The sequence below is a fragment of the Neoarius graeffei genome, chromosome 2, assembly GCF_027579695.1.
Source record: "Neoarius graeffei isolate fNeoGra1 chromosome 2, fNeoGra1.pri, whole genome shotgun sequence".
Lineage (NCBI taxonomy): Eukaryota > Metazoa > Chordata > Actinopteri > Siluriformes > Ariidae > Neoarius > Neoarius graeffei.
In genome coordinates this window covers 24659681-24682137 of record NC_083570.1, presented here as the reverse complement: position 1 = coordinate 24682137, position 22457 = coordinate 24659681, and the positions used below count along the sequence as shown (strand labels likewise).

The following is a 22457-nucleotide window of genomic DNA, read 5'->3' as shown; positions in this document are numbered from 1 at the left end:
AATCATGTGCGGGGTGGGAGATCAGTCTGCTCATGCCTACTTATTTTGGTCACATGACTTCTGTAAGTTCTGGTTTGCATGCTGACTCAGCGCAGTGTGATTGTTTGTATGTGTGTTTTACGCATGCGAGAAAAGAACTAGAGCTACATCCTATGGTGAACGATTAAAAAAAAATAAAAATTGACGAAGTTAGTTGTTAAGATAAGCCCAGTTCTACAGCTGGTGATGCAACAAGTCCAGAAGGTGCTCAGCTGCATTCAGATTCCAAAAGCTGGAGATTTTATAACTAAAAGTATGTCTTGCAGTTTATAACGAGTTCCAGGCGTCAACCTGGGGGAAAACAACATATTGTAGACAAACATGTTGCAGAACTGATTTCAACTTCGTCTGACCTCCTTTGGAATAAACTTTGCTGTATATTTGGAATAACATGACCATCATCAGCTCAGACTAGGTGGAAGTGTATGTGCAAGTGTCTAAACATTGTTAGGCCAAGTTTACATTAGACCATATCTGTCTCGTTTTCTTCGCGGATGCACTGTCCGTTTACATTAAAACGCCTGGAAACGCCGGGAAATGGGAATCCGCCAGCGTCCACGTATTCAATCCAGATCGTGTCTGGTCCGGTGCTGTGTAAACATTGAGATGCGCGGATACGCTGTGCTGAGCTCTAGCTGGCGTCGTCATTGGACAACGTCACTGTGACATCCACCTTCCTGATTCGCTGGCGTTGGTCATGTGACGCGACTGCTGAAAAACGGCGCGGACTTCCGCCTTGTATAACCTTTCATTAAAGAGTATAAAAGTATGAAAATACTGCAAATACTGATGCAAATACTGCCCATTGTGTAGTTATGATTGTCTTTAGGCTTGCCATCCTTCCAGTTGCAAGTGGTAAGTGATATGCGCTGGGATCACACACACAGCGGCTCAGTCCCGAATCACTGCTTGTGCACTTCACTCACGCGCTCTGTGAGCTGTGCAGGGCCGGAGTGCGCACCCTCCAGAGGGCACTCGCTGTTCAGGGTGGAGTGATTTGGAGCGCAGGATGCCTGCGGAGCCGAGCGTATCCGTGTATTGGTGTTGCTGTGTGCACGCGAATCGTGTATTAGTGTTGCTGTGTGCACACTAATCGTTTTAAAAACGTTAATTTGATGATCCGCTGATACGGTCTAATGTAAACCCCACCTTAGTTGATGGACAGTTTTTCTGCTGGTGCATTGCGCTCAAATAGAAATTGAGAATGAGTTTATAGGTCTTAGGATTTAGTAGTCCTCACCCAAGATCCCTCTGTGTGCGTACGTGTGCATACGTGTGTGCGTATGTGTGTGCGCACGCATGCGAGTGAGTGAGGGAGTGAATATGCCCTCTCGTGCAATCCTTGCTGGCTGTGGACATCATGTTGACACTTGTGGATGCTGTGTGCTTCCTGCCACACCTCAACAGCTCCTACACCTCAACAAGCACTAATTGCATTAGCCATCAAAACAGATTTGTGCTGATGGATTAGCCAGCACCCGAGCAGTCCATGGTGGCCCAAGGCAACCGCAAAATATCACTGGAGTCTCTCCGGACTGGGACAAAACGAGCAACTTGACTGAGGATAAAAGAGGAACTTGATGCCCTGATCTGTGGGGTTAATCCAGGCTCTCATTTCTCAAAGAGCGAGATTACAAAGAAATGGTAAGGAATGAAACATGACAAGGCATCTTGGAGGGGAAAAAAAAGTCAACAATGGAGTTGATTAATTTCCTTTAACCACATGTGTTTTATTCCTCAGCATTGCTATTTCATAAAATGAATCTACACCTGACCAGTCAGATTTGAGAATTCAGCAGCGATCAGGATTAATGTGCTTTTAATAAGACAAAAGATTGTGCTGGTTTGAGCACCTTATCTGTTCCCTCCTTTTTTTGTGTGCGTGTTCTACAACCACAGCCCAGACCAGGACAGGTGCTGAAAGACAGAGAGCAAATGGAGAACTGTTCTTGGTTTTGTGGCAGAGAATGGGCTTGTGCATCGCCTTTGTTTAAACACATGAGGCAGCATGGGATATGCTTAGAATAACACCACATCCACAGTGGTTATAGGGCTGAGTGTGGGTCAGGGAGCTGTGGATTGGTGTAGTTCATAAGCAGAGTAAACAGAACACATCTCAGATTTATATGGCACTAGGCCTGTCACAATATTCGATATCCCGACTTATCGTACGGTAAATGAAAATGAACTCGGTAAATTTTTTTACCACGATTTTGGCATTTACGTGCTGTACATCTACATAGGGAAGTCACCAGAGTATTAGTTTGATCCATTGACTGAATAAAACCCCCTGCTGTTTTCTGTCGTCTCACGCGGCTCTGTCAGAGGCGGGGCCTCCCAGCATGCAACAGTTTTCCAGCCAGGGTATCCACTGAATGGGGAAAAGACCAACACCACGTTTCTCTTTTGTATAGACCATAGGCGTATAGTTGGGTATGGACGTGTCCCTACCAATATCAAACAACAGCTGATGTGTCCCTACCAATATTTCTGATTGAAGAAAAAAAAAATCACGCTCTGTGCGCGGTACACAAACGGTTACTGTAGGTTTCCACTGGGTGAAACCATGCAAAATTCGCTCATGAATATTCGCTCTGGGGGCGTGGTCGCGAAAACAGCGACCAAGTTTGGCTATCATGTCAGTTAGCAAGTGCGGTTGCAGTACAGTGACCGGCTGCTAGCTAGCAAACTGTCCTTGAGGAATGTAACGTTAGATTAGCTCGTAAAATGAATCAGTTAACAACAGTTCGTATTCAGTGTGTAAAAACGACAACATACGAATATGACTGTTTTCTAAGTTTGTGTGGCATATAAATAACAATCCGACTTGATACCGACAACAACTGGTGTTCTTTAAGGTCACAAAGACATTATTAAATCATATCAAATTGTGCTAATGTTGGCTAATATTGCACCAAGTCTTGCTTGTGAAGTGCCTGCAAACTTTAGCAGCCTGCTATCCCTTAATTTGAAGTGCTTCAGTTAAGACCTGCAGAGAACCCTGACCAAGTTCGTGTAACATGATACATGTAAACAACAGCCCGATGGTGATGTGGACGTTGTTCGTGGCCCAGACACCTTTTAATCAAATAAAACATTTTCACGTAATAAGCATAACAGCCTCTGCCTTCTTGATCAGAAATTTTTGGTTACTCCTGCCTCTCTTTTGAAAACGTCACATGCCGAGTACATACATGCGCTGTACTAATTGGTTTTCGAGGGGCTTCATTTGAAAGCAGTAGGCTAAAAACTTTTCTTTGTAGAGCCCTGTCACTCCCTCCTCTCTCTCCCCTCTGGGCTCAAGAAGACAACAAAAGAGCAATAATATAACAGCCAATCAGAATTCAGATGCATTCTGTTGCTAAGTAAAATTGTAACCTTTCAACGTGTCAAAGTTTTAGAGCCCTTGTCCTGTTTTACTGTTCGATCAATCACATATCAGCTTAATCTAGCATTCTAAAACTAGTTAAAGATCTCACAGAAGATAGCCTACTCCTCTTGCCAGCCTAATGGAATGCAGTGTTTTAAGGCTCCGTATGTGTTTTACCTCCATTTATGAGGGGAAAAAGAACATCCACCCTCCCAACAGTTAATGCAGGGGTCATCAAACTACGGCCCGCGGGCCGACTCGGTCCGCCACCCCCCTTTGACCAGCCCCTCTGCCCCCCACCACTTGAACCGGCCCTATGAGGTAATCCCCAAAAGTGGTCATGGCCTATTTTTTTAAATTGCTTTTTGGCAAATAATAACATGTCTGCATCTTGTATTTTGTTGAGTTTATCAATTAAAATTGATATTTAGTTATAAAATGAACTATTCATATTTTCCGAATTTTCGTCATATGCTCGCGATCAAGCAGTGACGGGCAGCGCACGCGCAGAGAACTGTCAGTGTTCAGGACAGCAAAATGGCTAGCGGTCAGCGAAAAGTTGACAGAGAGTGCAGAGTTTTTAAAGAACAGTGGACCACCGATTTATTTTTTCGTTCAGTGTAAGGACCGTGCAGTTTGTCTTGTATGTAAAGAAGGTGTGTTGGTTTTCAAAGAATATAATCTGCGTCGTCACTACGAAACCTGCCACAAAGAGTATGCTGGTTTGCGAGGGCAAACAAGAGAAGACAGGATTTGGAGGATGAAATGCGGACTGGCTGCACAACAGGATGTATTCCTTCGCCAAACCCAGATCAACCAGGCTGCTGTCTGAGCTAGCTATAAGGTAGCTCACCTACTAGCTACCCGTGGAAAGCCGTTTACTGATGGGGACTTTGTTAAAGTATGCATGCTTGCTGTGGCTGAGGAGGTGTGTCCCGACAAGAAGGATGCGCTCAACGCGGTGAGTCTCTCCGCACCTACTATGACCAGGCGAACCGAAGATTTGGGGGACAACGTGTATGACCAGCTGAATGAGAGAGAGCATCAGAATTCGAGTTTTTTGCTTTGGCCATGGATGAGAGCAATGACGTGCAGGACACAGCACAACTGCTGTGATCTGTTGATCTATTGCTCATATTATAATTTCACTTTTTTTTTTAAATGTATTTATTTTATAGGCCTATTTATTTGATCTTTTATTAAGTGCTGCACACAATTATTATTATTAATATTATTAATAATATCAACAGGCCTACCTACAATTTATAATTTTCCACTCACCTTTGCCAGTGTCAATCACCTCAAGTAGGCAGAGGTTTCTTACCTTGACAGCTTTGATGTTATTTTTATTAGAAAATAAATAAATGGAATATCTGTGGTATTTCAAATTAAAACAAAGTGTGAAGACTCGATTACTGCTTTTGCAAACCACTAGTAAAGATAAACAAATATGTGCCAGGAATCAAGTGTGGATATAGTAGTGGGGATGGCTGTGCCAGGCTAGTAATCTCTACTACACAATGAGGCCTGCTGGTGGTCATACTTGTCTGGGTCATACAATTCTGTGTTTATATAGCTGACCCGACCCCGGCCCCCCATCACAATCAGGAACGACAATGTGGCCCCCAGAGAAAAAAGTTTGGTGACCCCTGATAATGTGTTATTCGCTTATAAAACACATTTGCAAATTGGTAGAATGAGTTAATCACCACATGCAAGATTTGCAATTAATCAAATGAATTGCATATTATTATTATTCATGAATTACTACAGTTCTGAACTTCAAATTTTAAAAGTCTGGACTTCGGAGAGATGATGGATACTCTTTTGGTGGAACACAACGGAGCAAAATATTGTGACCATCTAATGTTGACCTGAAGGCGCCACCGGGGGTTGGCATTGGGTTTATGTCCCCACCAATACCAAACCTACGCCTTTGCCTACATGTTATCTCGTTCTAATTGTTCTTACTTTTATCCAAATGACAGCTGGCAGTACGTTGTTACTTTGCACTTTTTGTTTATCTGGGTACTAAACTTTGAGAAACCGGATTGGCAGAATGTTGCCTGTGAAGAAAAGAATGTCTGTCTTTTTATTACCCTGTGCCAAGTTAATATTTACTTAAGTGCAATTTTTAAGAGCCATAGATTGTATTTTATTTATGGCTTTTGTTGTGAGTGGTTTTGTTTGATTGTTTTATTTCTTTAGGCTATTTATATTTATATATTTTTTTACGTTCCACTGTTGAACTGAATAAAGGGGTGTTCACACGGCACATATTTGCATCGATGCTGCACCGATGTATTTTGTTGCGATACATCTTACACCGGTGTAAATTTTGTGGAGCGTTCACACGTCACAAACCTGCTTACTAGAGAGAAGCGTGTTAGCACCGGTGCAGCCCCACTTGCGGTCACACGGCAGTTTTTGCGACCGTGCTATACGATAGTAATAATGCGGAAATGAAATATGCGCATGCGTGAAAATGTACTTCCTTTTCCCGGTTGTCATGGCATCACCAAGCGCCGGGAAAACAACATGGATGAAGACACCAGTGTTGCCAGATACTGCTGACGTTTTCCAGCCCAAAATATGTTCAAATCCGCCAAAATGCACTTAAAACCGCCCAATCTGGGAACACTGGAAGACACGCAGTTCTGTTGTTGTTGATATTCGCCATTTTGGAAGCGCAAAATACCAGGATGCAAATTATGCAATGCCCCTATGTAATCAACTCTCCTCACGTGTAGCGAGTCTACCCCTGCAGCGTTCAGACGTCCCATTTTATATCGGTGCTGCCCCGCAAACTAGCATTTACTCCGGAGTAAATTTCTTAAGGGGTGTTCACACGGCAACTTTTACTCCGGTGTAGCACCGGGGCTGCCCCGGTAGAGCGTTCACACGGTACAAAGTTATACCGGTGCAGCCCCTGAAAGCTGCTTAAACCGGTGCAAATCTAACCCTGCTCGGGAGGTGGTTTAAGAAATTTACTCCGGAGTAAATGCTAGTTTGCGGGGCAGCACCGATATAAAATGGGACGTCTGAACGCTACAGGGGTAGACTCGCTACGCGTGAGGAGAGTTGATTACATACGGGCATTGCATAATTTGCATCCTGGTATTTTGCGCTTCCAAAATGGCGAATATCAACAACAACAGAACTGCGTGTCTTCCAGTGTTGCCAGATTTGGCAGTTTTAAGTGCATTTTGGCGGATTTGAACATATTTTGGGCTGGAAAACGTCAGCAATATCTGGCAACACTGGTGTCTTCATCCACGTTGTTTTCCCGGCGCTTGGTGATGCCATGACAACCGGGAAAAAGAAGTACATTTTCACGCATGCGCATATTTCATTTCCGCATTATTACTATCGGAAATGATAGTAATAATGATAGGAAATGATAGTAATAAAGTTTTTGCTACTATAACACGGTCGCAGAAACTGCCGTGTGACCGCAAGTGGGGCTGCACCGGTGCTAACACGCTTCTCTCTAGTAAGCAGGGTTGTGACGTGTGAACGCTGCGCAAAATTTACACCGGTGTAAGATATATCGCAACAAAATACATCGGTGCAGCATCGATGCAAATATGTGCCGTGTGAACACCCTATTAAACCACCTCCCGAGCAGGGTTAGATTTGCACCGGTTTAAGCAGCTTTCAGGGGCTACACCGGTATAACTTTGTACCGTGTGAACGCTCTACCGGGGCAGCCCTGGTGCTACACCAGAGTAAAAGTTGCCGTGTGAAGACCCCTTAAGTTGACTTAATTAAGTTTACTGTTCTTTGAAAGGGTATATTTGCATGGTCATTATTTTACTAGTGGCATAAAATTGTCTTGAAAAGACGTTAACAATAATATCGTTTATCGCAATAATTTCTGAGACAATTATATCGTCCAACAAAATTTATCGTGACAGGCCTATATGGCACGTCAAGATGGGAAACTCCGAAGTCGAGTCTGATTTCTGACATGAAAGGATTTAAGAAACATGCACTCACAAACCAATACAAAATTGTTGCTGAGTAAGGCCTGTTCCTCTGTGTCTAATATTCTCCTCCTACTGTACACCTGACACTCAAACCATAAAAAAAAAACACGCATGCACAGAGAGACCACCCTGGCTTCGTTCTTTCATTAGATGATTCCCCATCTTCCTTCTTCCTGGCAGAAGTGGTTTGGTCTGTAAATGTGCTGACAGCTGATTCTGTGAGAGGCCCATAGAGGGGAAGGAAAAGAACGAGGAAGATTAAAGGGGGGGGGCGCATGGAGAGATTAAACATGCGCACTGGACCATGAGCTTTGGGTTTATCATCAAAGACCTTGTACCATTGTGGCTGTGCACACAAATTTGGGTTGTGTATTAAATCTCTGGGGAATATTGCATATAGTTATTAATCATAACTCTCTTTCGCCTGAGATACATAAGTGCTATTTTCCAAGATTGCTTTTTGCATCAGAGTATTTTGCTGTCTATCGCAAGATCCTTAAACAACTTGTTTCTCAGCAAAACGCCTGAAAATGTGGATCTTGATTAGGAAGTACAGGTAGTCGTCGACTTATGACTGCATTTGGTTACGACTGACCGGTCGTAAACCAATCTGGTCGTAAGTCGGCCTATGTTAAATAAACGTAAGTATATTGGGAGGGGAAGGAAAAGAACGAGGAAGATTGGGGGGGTAATCATCTTAAAGTCTTATTTTATCAACATTTTTCTTATTTCATTACCTTGGCTCATTATTTGGTTTAAGTCAAACACTGCATACTACACTGCGTACAGTACAATTCGTTTAATATGTGCAAAACAAAAAATGCGAAATACAGATGTGAAAAATAGAAAACATTTTAGTTTGAAACATACCAAAATACAAATGTAAAACATAGCAAAATACAAAATTTAGTGACCGCTGGCATCACTGGTGCTTGGCTGTGGGTCGCCTACGTCATCAGCTGTTGCAGCGCTTGGGCTGGTGGGAGCATTTGCTCGTTTCATAAACCAGGAGCTGGGGTGGAAACTGTATGACGGAGTGCGTGAGGGAGTGCGAGAGAGACTGCGCATGTGCTTGGAGCTGGGGCGGAAACTGTCGTACGCTCAGCTAGCTCAGCTGGGAAACACTTGCCAGTCATAACCAGACGGTCGTAAAGTCGATCGGTTGTAAGTCACATAGGTCATAAGTTGACGACTACCTGTACTTGTTTTAGGCCTGATACATTTATTACATAAATAAACGATTATAGTTTTGATGTCTAACAATAATATTTATTGTACTACATCGTATGTAGTTTTGGATATCTTCCTTCAAGACACAGGATGCCAGCCAACTACATCCTTTCAAACTGCTGCTCATGCTGCATCATAGGGCTATGTAAGGGCTGAAGTATATTTCTGAAGATATGGCTTTGCACAACGTGGACACGTGGGTGTGGGTGGGTGGGTGTCTCCAAATTGTACTTGATTTTCTACTGTTACATACAAGCTGAATGCATGCACATTCCAAATTTATTGTAATACCCTGCCTGGCCTACCGAGGGCACCAAAAGGTATGGTCTGAAAATAGGGCAATCCTCTGATGATGATGATGATGTGTGTGTGTGTGTGTGTGTGTGTGTGTACGTACTCCCGTAGGTTTGGATTATATGGGTGAGGGTACCTCCTAAACCATCTTCGTTAATTGCTGGTTGAAGGTGTCTGTTTTGTCCATCTTGTGTTTTACTTTCTCTCAATCCCCTGTGCCAGTTGTTTTAAAACATTCTTCAATATGTTGCACTTTGACTACCCAGTCACCATCTGCGGCTGCTCCCACCTACTGGATCGGCATATTACTGCACTTGGTTTCACACATGCACAATCAACATGCACAAATCCCAGTACTGTGCTAGTGATGAAATTTGTGTCATGAGCAAATGCATGGTCCGTATCTGCAGAAGTATACTTTGGCCTTAACGCACGGAGGAACGCGTCATCAGCCCTCTTCCTCATACATGAGCTCATAGATGCGCATGATTTGGCTGGTGTCACTGTGATCGACAGTAGAGAAAGATGGATGTTCATATCCAGCTTGAAGAAAGAACAGGGCTCGAAATTCGTGGTGGTCCAGTCGCCCGAGGCGACTTAATTTGTCATTTGGCGGGTAATTCCTGTCACTAGCCAGCCTGGCTGGCTAGTTGAAAATAAAAAATATATATGAAGCGAAGATTCAGACTAGGGCTGTGCGATATATCGAATATACTCGATATATCTCTGAAAATTCTGTGTGAGATACATAAAATTATTATATTGTAACTATCGAGTATTTTATGGTCATCTGCCGACTTGCGTTTGTTTCGTGTTTGTTGCGTTTGTTTAAAACCTTTTCTGGTGGTTTTCTCCCTGTCCCTCAGGCAGTAACGCGAGAGGCTGCCTAAGGGTAAAAAAAAAACAACAATAACGTCACACACTCGCCAACCAATCCCGGGCGACATCTAGGTGCTGAAAGGAACTTGCGGGAAGATTTTCTAGTTTCGGTTTACAGCGCTGACTCAGTTCGTGCAATCGCTGGTGCTGCATAGGCTACCGTGTAAGCTCTGTCAATTTCAGCGACAAATTAAAAATGGAAGCAGATGAATTGGTTCCTAAAAGAACTAGTAAGGGGTCAGTCATCTGGCATTTTTTGGATATCGTGAGGAGGACGTGGAACAGCAAATGCCAATTTGTAAAGTGTGCCAAAAAAAAAAAAACCCTGTCATCACGAAAGGCAGCAGCACTACAAAGCATGTTGGACATATTTTGGGTACTATAGTCATGATAGTAAGTATATTTGTTTTCAATACTCGTACACCAAGTTGCCAAGTTTTCCAATATATTATTATTTGTTGACGATATATTATGGTGCTCTGTGTTGTTCTCATTTATGTATTTAACAACAGTATCAAAATACTCTGGTCTTGAAATAAATGCACATTAGTCATGAACAATGGCAACTACTCTCTTTTGCGTTATTTTTGACAGAAGTAAAATTCATACATGAACAAATTTTGGCCAGTTGATTTTCTGTTTGGCTAGTTACTTTGGAAGGTATTAGTCCGGCTGGCTGGTGAAAAAATATATATGAATTTCGAGTCCTGAAGAGGCCCAATGCTTGATAAATCCGACACAGATATGATAAATGCTTGCTGTCCATTATGTAGATGATGGGATTTGGAAATGATTGTGCATTTTCAAAAAGAAAAATTGTTCAGCAGAAAGCCAGTAGGACGTTTTTTGTTCCATTCTGGTTTGATGGACAGGAAGAAAAATGAATGATGATTGGCATATCAACAGCTGAGTCTTGCACTCAAGACGATGATACTAAATTAAAAAAAAAAAAAAAACACAACAGTCCAGACACATTATATGCTTCTCCCTGGCAAGTTTGATCTTGGATGATTGTGAAACATAATGATACACATTTTCTGTTGGCAAACATTCAGGGAACTCTGTTTAAATTTGCAAAATGTTTGAATGAATACTTGTCTTTTTCTCCATTTCTGAGCACTTTAATGGCAATGAGAGTGTTCTGATCCTCCCTTGTGCACTTCTGTGGGTCATTAGTCCTAAACAGTACAGTTGTGCCAACCCCCTCTATGTGCTCTTTTTAAAAAAAAAAAAAGCATAGAAGACTGTGTGCTGTGGTGTTTGGGATTCTGCTCTGTGTTTGAAGCAGAGAGGAGGAAGTTTGTGGTGGGGGAAGCACTTGAGCTCCCTTCCCCCTGCCTGTGGATCATTGTCACTGCTGAATGGAGCTTTGACTGGTTCCAGACGACTGGGCCAGCACCACAAAGCTCTTCACACACTGATAAATGGGTCTCAGCTCGCAGCATTGTGGATCCTTGGGCGAACCCTGGAGCATTCTGGGACTGCTGGACAACGGGCTTGTCAGTGACTGAAGCAACACAGATGGGGCTAAAACGCAAGGCAATGCAAGCAGTCAGTCAGACAAATCTGTGCTGGCATAAAGTGTGTGTGTCTTTTTGGAGCAAGGCAGCGATTTATCCGACTGATTTTGCATGAATCCTGAGAGTCATTGCCTGTATAGATTGCAGTTAATGGTTCTTTGTTAGCTGTTAAGAAACCTTCAGTAAAGAGTGTATAATAGGAGCATAGAAGCCATCAGTGTTTTACACACACCTCATACACATGCACTCCTACACCTCCTCACTGTTTTTACCTTTTCAGTCTATTTTAAGAATAAATACACTTGTTTAAAATTCTGGACTAAACCAAGTCCTCCTCTTGTTGCAGGGAGTACCCCAGCTCCCCTGCGCCAAGGCCTTGTACAACTACGATGGCAAGGAACCCGGCGACCTCAAGTTCAGCAAGGGCGACATCATCATACTGCGCCGGCAGGTGGATGAGAACTGGTACCATGGTGAAGTGGGCGGAGTTCACGGCTTCTTCCCGGCCAGTTTCGTGCAGGTGATCAAGCCGCTCCCACAGCCGCCGCCGCAGTGCAAGGCCCTGTATGACTTTGAGCTGAAGGATAAGGAGGCAGACAAGGACTGCCTTCCCTTCTCAAAGGTGAGTCATCAGTTACATTGTAGTTACAAAAGCTGATGCAAAAGTTTCAACATGAACGGCTCACTTTTCTTAATTTCGATATTCATAACTTCAGAAGTGACCGTTTTTCTTGCAATGATGTGTGTTAGCATGGTCGGACTTGTGGAAGTTTGGTTTGTGTTCCACTAATATGGGTCTTTCAGCATGAAAATCAAGCATGAATTGATTCTATTGACTCTCTTTGGGCTTAGTTATGAAATTGCTTATTTTTATCTCCTATGTTTAGTTTTTGTGTTAGCCATCTTCGCTTTTCTCAGTAAACACTGATAGTTTTGTAAATCTCAGTGGATCCAGTTAATTTAATTAAATTAACTTGAATTAATTAACTTGGAGTTAACTGGTGTTTTTACTGGCACTGGTGGCATAATGGATGGTGTAAACCATGTGGTGGAAACAACTGATTTTAAACAAATGTATTTTATTTAGGCTTTTTTTTTCTTAATCACTATTTTAAGCTTATTGTTGCTCTCTGCTCTGCAGGATGACATTCTGACAGTAATTCGACGTGTGGACCAGAATTGGGCGGAGGGAATGCTGGGGGATAAGATCGGCATCTTCCCTATATCCTATGTAGAGGTAAAGCACATTTCTGATGGATTGCCGTGTTTCAGTTAAGAAAGCATTGTGTGTGTACTTGTATAATTAAAAAAAAAAAAGTTATTTCAAGAAATTGAGTTGTACACAAGCTGATGGCCGATGAGGCACGTAGTGCTGAGTCGGCTATAAGCCATGTATGACGAGTGAGTGGAATAATGGTTTTATTCTGTTCAGTCACTGGATTTTGAGAAACGGAGCATTTTTATTTTTTACAAATTTGATAAATAATAACTTTTTATACAAAACGTCCAACAAAATCATTTCCACTTAGAATATAAACAAACCGGCAAAATGACAGTAGCAATTTGTGAAAAATACTACAATAATAATACTTGTAAAACAAAAAAAGATGCGTTTTTATGATTAAGTACTTTTATTGTCAAAATGGCGAACTAGTTCAAAATGAAAATTCTTTTGATTGGGGGGTGGGGGGGTGGTTGTTTTCGAGTAGAGTTTTTATTTCATCCTTGGTTGGTTCAGTAACACGGTCCGCCATTTTCTTCTTCTTTTCGGGTTTATTTGGTAGTTGGCAAACCCACTTAAAGGTGCATTACTGTCACTGACTGGGCTGGAGTGTGGGACAGGAGCTATAGAGGGATCCCGCATGACGTCACCGCGCTGCGAGATTTCGGTAGTCGCCATATTGGAAGACCAAGTACACATCTATGCAAGTACATACATACATAAAACAAACTACACCTGAAATGTAGCCAGGGCCGGTTCTGCCCTAATCTGGACCTGGGTGCAACATCGCACAACAAAAAAAAAAAAAACACACCAGTCTAAATAAGGACAACCAGTGTTCGAACTAGGGGGGTACTCGGGGGATCCAAGATCCCCTGAAACAGACATGAGATCCCTTGAAAACATGATTTGGGAAATGTTGGGGGGTCTCTAAAATATTGGCAAAATGATGTTTATTGACATAGCAATCGTGTGTAACGGGAAGCATTTGCATATCCGAAGTGTTGTGTTTACATCAAAGATAAAATAAACCGATATGACAACGACTGCTGCTGCCAGGTTGGTTGTTGAGTAGCCTGACTGTTTTTTTTTTTCTTGCGTGTGGTATCATTGTTGACGCGAGGTTGTTTTTTGAACATGCCAATGTGGACACGATTTCCCCTGATGAGTTATGACTTCAGATGCGATGCGTGTGTGGAGGTGTGGAGTCCGCGTGATGTGTGTAAGATGGGCTTCTCATGTGTTTGGAGATCCGCGCTCCGAGACAAGCGCAAGCACCCCCCCCAAGGGGAAAAAAAGGGACCCCCCCGAAAATATCGGCATAGTTCGAACACTGAGGACAACCATCACATAACTATAAACATTTTAGATTAACTATTTTAACTAAATTGGCTATAATAAATAAGCCTGCAGGCAGCCACGGCGGGCTGCCTCAGAAAAGTAACCATTCAATGACACAACTGAAAGCCTGCAGCTACGGCGGGCTGCCTCAGAAAAGTAACCATTTGTCCTACCTTAAAACTCGTTTTGCTTTTTCTGCCTCCTTTTTTGTATTTTCGACCCTGCGTTTATTTTCTTTCCTTTTCTGAAAACCCGATTTGTGTCCAGACATTTTGTTCTGCTACCAACAAACTAACTCGTCAGGTCTCGTCTCTCGAGTCCGCGATGAAGGGCAACAATTGATACATTTTTACAAACAGCCAATAAACAGCCAATAGGGAGGTTGCAACGTTCAGGCTCTCCTTTGCTCACAGACACTCAGTAATGCACTTATTCTCTGTCTCCTGGCAGAAAGCTCCTTCGTTTGCTCCCCTTGTGCCTCAATCACAGCTGGTATTCTGAAGAACGACTTCTTTTCACCTTTCCCATCAGCTTTGTTGGAACACCCTAACACAGCACAAAAGTTTACCATTGTAGGTTTATGATGAATCAAGTGCCTCGTGGGTTTAAATTCTGCGCGCTGCCGTTATTTCCCCCTGATCACGAGTTTGTTGGTCTTCCAATATGGCGCAGGGTCTGTTTACTTCCGGTTTCCGGTGACATCAGTGGGAAGGGTCTATTGGGGGGGAACTAATATTCTTTTAGCAATTTCTGTTTCTTTTAAATACTTGATGATAAAGTGATGGATCTGATTTGATGTGCTCTGCCATTTTGTTTTTGTCTACTCATGGTATAAGAGCTGATAGAGTAGCCAATCGGTGTGCGATTGATTATATTATATATATTATTATAACCCCGGGCAGCACGGTGGTGTAGTGGTTAGCGCTGTCGCCTCACAGCAAGAAGGTCCAGGTTCGAGCCCTGTGGCCGGCGAGGGCCTTTCTGTGTGGAGTTTGCATGTTCTCCCCGTGTCCGTGTGGGTTTCCTCCGGGTGCTCCGGTTTCCCCCACAGTCCAAAGACATGCAGGTTAGGTTAACTGGTGACTCTAAATTGACCGTAGGTGTGAATGTGAGTGTGAATGGTTGCCTGTGTCTATGTGTCAGCCCTGTGATGACCTGGCGACTTGTCCAGGGTGTACCCCGCCTTTCGCCCGTAGTCAGCTGGGATAGGCTCCAGCTTGCCTGCGACCCTGTAGAACAGGATAAAGTGGCTAGAGATAATGAGATGAGATTATAACCCCGATTCCAAAAAAGTTGGGACAAAGTACAAATTGTAAATAAAAACGGAATGCAATAATTTACAAATCTCAAAAACTGATATTGTATTCACAATAGAACATAGACAACATATCAAATGTCGAAAGTGAGACATTTTGAAATTTCATGACCACAACACATCTCAAAAAAGTTGGGACAGGGACAATAAGAGGCTGGAAAAGTTAAAGGTACGAAAAAGGAACAGCTGGAGGACCAAATTGCAACTCATTAGGTCAATTGGCAATAGGTCATTAACATGACTGGGTATAAAAAGAGCATCTTTGAGTGGCAGTGGCTCTCAGAAGTAAAGATGGGAAGAGGATCACCAATCCCCCTAATTCTGCACCGACAAATAGTGGAGCAATATCAGAAAGGAGTTCGACAGTGTAAAATTGCAAAGAGTTTGAACATATCATCTACAGTGCATAATATCATCAAAAGATTCAGAGAATCTGGAAGAATCTCTGTGCGTAAGGGTCAAGGCCGGAAAACCATACCGGGTGCCCGTGATCTTCGGGCCCTTAGACGGTACTGCATCACATACAGTCATGCTTCTGTATTGGAAATCACAAAATGGGCTCAGGAATATTTTCAGAGAACATTATCTGTGAACACAATTCACCGTGCCATCCGCCTTTGCCAGCTAAAACTCTATAGTTCAAAGAAGAAGCCGAATCTAAACATGATCCAGAAGCGCATATGTCTTCTCTGGGCCAAGGCTCATTTAAAATGGACTGTGGCAAAGTGGAAAACTGTTCTGTGGTCAGACGAATCAAAATTTGAAGTTCTTTATGGAAATCAGGGAAGCCGTGTCATTCGGACTAAGGAGGAGAAGGACGACCCAAGTTGTTATCAGCGCTCAGTTCAGAAGCCTGCATCTCTGATGGTATGGGGTTGCATTAGTGCGTGTGGCATGGGCAGCTTACACATCTGGAAAGACACCATCAATGCTGAAATGTATATCCAGGTTCTAGAGGAACATATGCTCCCATCCAGACGACGTCTCTTTCAGGGAAGACCTTGCATTTTCCAACATGACAATGCCAAACCACATACTGCATCAATTACAGTATCATGGCTGCGTAGAAGAAGGGTCCGGGTACTGAACTGGCCAGCCTGCAGTCCAGATCTTTCACCCATAGAAAACATTTGGCGCATCATAAAATGGAAGATACAACAAAAAAGACCCAAGACAGTTGAGCAACTAGAATCCTACATTAGACAAGAATGGGTTAACATTCCTATCCCTAAACTTGAGCAACTTGTCGTCTCAGTCCCCAGACGTTTACAGACTGTTGTAAAGAGAAAAGGGGATGTCTCACAGTGGTAAACATGGCCTTGTCCCAACTTTTTTGAGATGTGTTGTCATGAAATTTAAAATCACCTAATTTTTCTCTTTAAATGATACATTTTCTCAGTTTAAACATTTGATATGTCATCTATGTTCTATTCTGAATAAAATATGGAATTTTGAAACTTCCACATCATTGCATTCCGTTTTTATTTACAATTTGTACTTTGTCCCAACTTTTTTGGAATCGGGGTTGTATAATATAAAAATACGAGAGAGAGGATATTACACTGTTGTGTGAAGATATGAAGTTTATCTTTGAGTGGTGAACATTTTCATGAGTGAGCGAGGGAAAATATTTTCAACAGAAGATAAATTTAATATAGTTGTGCCACCATGTAATGTCCCTTATATTATATGGACACATCCACAAAAAAAAAAAACATGCAAGTTAATCAAAATAATTTTCATTTTGAACTGGTTTGCCATTTTGGCAATGCACGTCTAGTGGGCAGGGAACACTGGGAATGATGATATCAGAGCAAAATATCGGAAAATACTATATGTCACTTGGATCTGAGTTTTCAACAAGAGAAGATCTTCATGTCTTCAAGCCAACAAGTGTTCTTTTTATTATATAGACACATTCACAAACAAAGCACTCAATTTTATCAAAAATAATTCACCAATTTCCTCATGAGTGATGTATAATATACGGTATTTCACAATATGGACCTCCCAGCTGGTAAATAACACACACTTATTTTTTTCGCGGTACAAAGCCTGCACTCTGATTGGCTGGCGAGTGGGTCCGTATCGTACTGTATGGACTTCTGGCAACTCACTCGTTCACAACAACAAACATAGTAGCATTTTTTTTGTCAACATTTATCTTTTTTATAAGATTTATTTATAAATTTTTGCCAGCATTTCTCAGGAGAATAGCATTAATTTTACAGCATGGATAGCGATAATGACAGTGTTCACAGCGAAAGCGAGTTTTCCTACCCTGAGGAAGAAGAAATAAAACATTTTAGGAGAAAGCTAAAAACCTCTAACTTGCTAACAGTTTGATCTCATTAGTTAATTAGGCCCATTTTGGACCATGTTATCCTAATACATATTACATTAGGTTAAAACTTTAAACCAATACAATCTCTTCAAAGTTTCACCAAATGGCTTTATTTATGCAATATAAAGGTCATAATACTGTATAGAGGGCTGCCGCGTGACGTCACCGTACCGCGTGATTTTGTTAAGGCGCCATATTGGAAGACCAAGTACATACATACATACATACAATACAAAACAAACTACGAGTGAGAGTGAAGTGATATTACAGCTGTTGTGAAGTGACATGATGGCTGATAATTCTGGTTATGTGAGTACATTACCAGCTGCAGGAAGGGCACGGTATGTGGAGAAACTGGCTGTGATAGATGGGTTTGACCCATATGATAAGACTCGGGGCAAGGGAGAGTGGAAACATAAGGATCTTTGAATTATTTGGACATGGGGAAAAACTATATTTAAAATCCAAAGAGGGATGGAGGGAGGAAAATTAAAACAAAAGAAATGAAATATATAACATAAATGTGATAAAATTAAGGATGTTTTTATTCAGTAAACATTTAAAAAAAAATGTTCAACACTCTAGCCTAGTGACTTACCAGTAACAAAATGGTCTGAACATATTCTGTACTGTTGTAGACTTGAAGTATTCAGATCCGCTCTGCATAAAGCAGCTAAATACTCTCTCTGTCTCCTGGCAGAAAGCTCCTTGGTTTGCTCCCCTTGTGTCTCAATCACAGCTGGTATTCTGAAGAAAGACGACTTTTCACCTTTCCCTTCAGCTTTGTTAGAACACCCTAACACAGCACAAAAGTTTACCATTGTAGGTTTTTGATGAATCAAGTGCCTCGTGGGTTCACATACCGCGCGCTGCCATTATTTCCCCCTAATCACGAGTTTGTTGGTCTTCCAATATGGCGCAGGGTTTGTTTACTTCCGGTTTCGGGTGACGTCAGTGCAAGGGGTCTATAACTTTGGTCGAGCAAAAACGCTGAGCAAAAACATGGCTGAATCCTGATTGACTCCTATTTGTATAAATAGGGGACTACATAGGCGGCAAAATTGTTTTTTTCCTGCCATGGAAGTGCACTTGTATACCGAGGAGAAAGCAATTTGCATTACAGCCGTGAATGAGAATTCAGAATGGCGTCTCGCCTCGGTTTTCCCTTTCAGGTGCTCTCATTTTCTGTTAGAATTTGGTAAAGAAAAAAATTAATATATTATTTACCAGCTTATGGTCAGTCCGCATGGTGAAATACCGTGACCTTGACCTTGAATACCGACCGCGGCCCAGAGGGCCTCGGTCAGTACTTTCAAGACCTCGGTCACAGTATTTCACGATACGTCTGTGTTGGTTGGTAAAGATCTCTGAGACCCCTAACCTATGACCTGGCTTGTTGGAGGAGTCCAAAATTTTTTTTAGTATCAAGAAAATTGTCAAAATACACTCTGAAGTACACCACTTACCTAATGTAATATTCACTATTTATTGTATACAGCTGACAAGATGGGGATCAGCATATAGTATAAATGGGTCTTTTTATTTGAATTTGGTTCCCAAGTGGGACAACGGAGGAGAGGTTTTACTGACGATCCCACAGCTGTCCAGGACCATAAGTACCAGAAGGCATAATTGGCTCTGCTTTCTGGCTGGAAGAATTGGCATTTTTGAGACTGGACTAAGCTTGTGTATTGTGGAAGAAGATGCTTTTTCTTCCCCCTTTGAAAAGATACTGTGGAAGCACATGTTCACATTCATGAATTTCCTAGTTGGTAGCTGTGTGATTTGGTATTGACTAAAAATAAGAGAAAATGGGGGGGGGGGCTTTTTATAATAAAATGCACAAGGAAATTGAGCATGTTTCTTGGACATGCTACTGTCGTCATGTTTCAGTAAACACATCCATGACTGTGTAGCTGACTCACTGAAAAGCCACCAAGCATTCAGAAACGCATCTCCATCATCAGCTTCAATAACCACCAGCATGGCCGATTACTCTGCTCTCCTTTTTTAAAAACAGTCCATGCTGTCAATGAAGCTCCTGAATGGCAGAGCTCTAAAACTAGCTTCATGAATAGAGATGTGACAACCTTCTGTGGCAAAACCGAAGCGGTCACATTGCTAATGACTGATGCAAAGTAGCCCCATGGATTTGAATGGAACAGCTGGTGAGGCTATTGTAGGAGTTGAGGCGTAACCTCACAGCTCCCCGTTCCTCACGTGCACAGCCACTCTAATATCATCACTGTTCTTCACATACAGTTGCATCCTCACCATCCTATTAATATGTAAAGTTTCAGAAGAGTACACAGGCATTTATGTCATTTGCTCTAAAAATGTCACGGTCATACCATTGAAACATCATGGCTTGATGTTCATGATTATATACATCTGACCAACTGTCTTTCCGTGATTGTTCTTAGAAGATGGTGCCAAGTTACTCAGTCACACGGTCACTTACTTGGGCACTTAGCCAACAACTCAGTTAGTCTAGTCAGTCCATCAGTCTTTCACATGCTCTGGCATTCACTCACTCCTTCATGCACTCTTTCACCATAGTAGTTCTCTCTTCTCCCAACACTTACAACTTCATTCTACCTTGTGTGTCTCCATCGTGCTCGCTCTCTCTTTCTCTCTCTCTCTCTCTCTCTCTCTCTCTCTCTCTCTCTCACGAACCTGGGCCCTAAAGCTTCAAAACAGCCCAAAATAGCTGCTGTCACACACAGATTTTCAGCAGCGCCACTTGCATGCAAATGGAGAAATAAAGGGAAGGGGGAATCACAAAAGCCATAGTTATTTTCACCGTGCCGGCTTGTTTCCAAAAACAAGCGAGTGCTTTTGTGTCTGTAATATCAGACTCGGCTGACATCAGAAGAGACATGAACATGGCTGTATGAAAGAAAGGGGTGGGGAAATAGCTGTTTGCAGCACTCATGATGTTCCTGTGGTCCTCTGTGTGCCAGTTAAAGGGTGATGGAGTGACTGTATGGACTGTGTACATGAATGCAATGCATAATGTCCTTATCCTTCGACATTTGCTTTCAAACCTCCAAACTGAAAATAATGATTTTTAAAGAATAATTAAATGCACTCAGGAAACAACGACCTAATACAGTGTCTTGTGAAAGTATTCATCCTCCTCTGTGTTTGTCCTGTTTCGTCACATTACAAGATGAAATTAAAATGGATTTTTGGGGGGTTAGCACCATTTGATTTACAAAACATTCCTACCACTTTAAAGGTGAAAATTGTTGTTTTATTGTGTCACAAACAATAATAAAGATGAAAAAACAGAAATCTGGAGTGTGTATAGGTACCCCCCCCCCCAAAAAAAAGTCAATATTTTGTAGAGCCACCTTTGCTGCAATTACAGCTGCAAGTCTCTTGGCGTATGTCTCTATTAGCTTAGCGCATCTAGCCACTGGGATTTTTGCCCATTCCTCAAGGCAAAACTGCTCCAGCTCCTTCAAGTTAGATGGGTTGCTTTGGTGTACAGCAATCTTCAAGTTATGCGACAGATTCTCAATTGGATTGAGGTTTCCCTTTAAACCACTCCAGTGTAGCTTTAGCAGTATGTTTTGGGTCATTATCCTGCTGGAATGTGAACCTTCGTCCCAGTCTCAAACCTCTGACTGACTCAAACAGGTTTTCCTCCAGAATTGCCCTGTATTTAGTGCCATCCATCTTTCCTTCAGTCCTGACCAACTTTTCTGTCTTTACAGATGAAAAATATCCCCACAGCATGATGCTGCCACCACCATGCTTCACTGTAGGAATGGTGTTCTCAGGGTGTTGGGTTTGTGCCACACTTGGCATTTCCCATGATGGCCAAAAAGATCAATTTTAGTCTAATTTGACCAGTGAATAATCTTTCCTGCATTTGGGGAGTCTGCCACATGCTGTTGGGCAAACTACAAACGCATTTTCTTAAGCAATTACTTTTTTCCTGGACACACTTCCATAAAGCCCTTCTCTGTGGAGTGTACGGCTTAAAGTGGTCCTATGGACAGATACTCCCATCTTTGCTGTGGACCTTTGCAGCTCTTTCAGTGGTGTCTTTTGTTGTATCTCTGATTAATGCCCTCCTTGCCTGGTCTGAGTTTTGGTGGGCGACCTTCTCTTGTTAGGTTTATAGTGGTGCCATATTAATTCCATTTTGCTATAATGGATTTCATGGTGCTCTCTGGGATATTCAAAATTTGGGATTTTATTTTTTATAACCCAACCCTGATCCATACTTCACAATTTTGTCTCTGACCTGTTTGGAGTGCTCCTTGGTTTTGATGTCGCTTGCTGAGTAGTGTTACAGAGTCAGGGTCCTTCCAGAATAGGTTGGTTTATACAGACATCATGTGACTGATCATGTGACACTTTGATTGAACACAGGTGGATCTTAATCAGCGAATTATGTGACTTATGAAGTGACTTAGTTGGACCAGCTCATATTTAGGGTTTCATACGAAAGGGGGTGAATACTTATGCACACTCCAGATTTCTGTTTTTTTCATCTTTATTATTGTTTGTGTCACAATAAAACAACAATTTTCACATTTAAAGTGGTAGGAATGTCGTGTAAATCAAATGGTGCTAACCCCCCCCAAAAATCCATTTTAATTCCATCTTGTAATGTGACAAAACAGGACAACCCCCAAGGTGGATGAATACTTCTGCAAGACACCGTATTTGGAAAATTGCAAAAGTTTGCACACCCTAAAGTCATTTCTACCAGCAAGGGATTTAATGTGTTATGCTTCACAGATGGTCCTTTATTACGATAGAAACCAATAGTATCCTTCCAGAGAGAGCGAGAGAGAGAAGGGGGGAACTCGGGTGATATCATTTGAAAAAATATTCTCCTTTGCTTTTATTACTTCCCCCAAGTTCAGTAGGCCTTGGCTGATTTTCACCCTTTAA

General features: G+C 42.1%; 1 protein-coding gene across 2 annotated transcripts in view; it reads left to right on the top strand.

Annotated features, from left to right (window-relative positions):
- Positions 1 to 22457, top strand: part of sh3rf1 (SH3 domain containing ring finger 1) — a 103777-nt gene that overhangs the window by 38444 nt on the left and 42876 nt on the right. For both annotated transcript variants that reach the window (XM_060914007.1, XM_060914006.1), the window contains exons 3-4: positions 11668 to 11943; positions 12463 to 12558. In XM_060914007.1, the coding sequence (XP_060769990.1) occupies positions 11668 to 11943; positions 12463 to 12558 (372 nt within the window). The remainder of the gene's footprint in view (positions 1 to 11667; positions 11944 to 12462; positions 12559 to 22457) is intronic.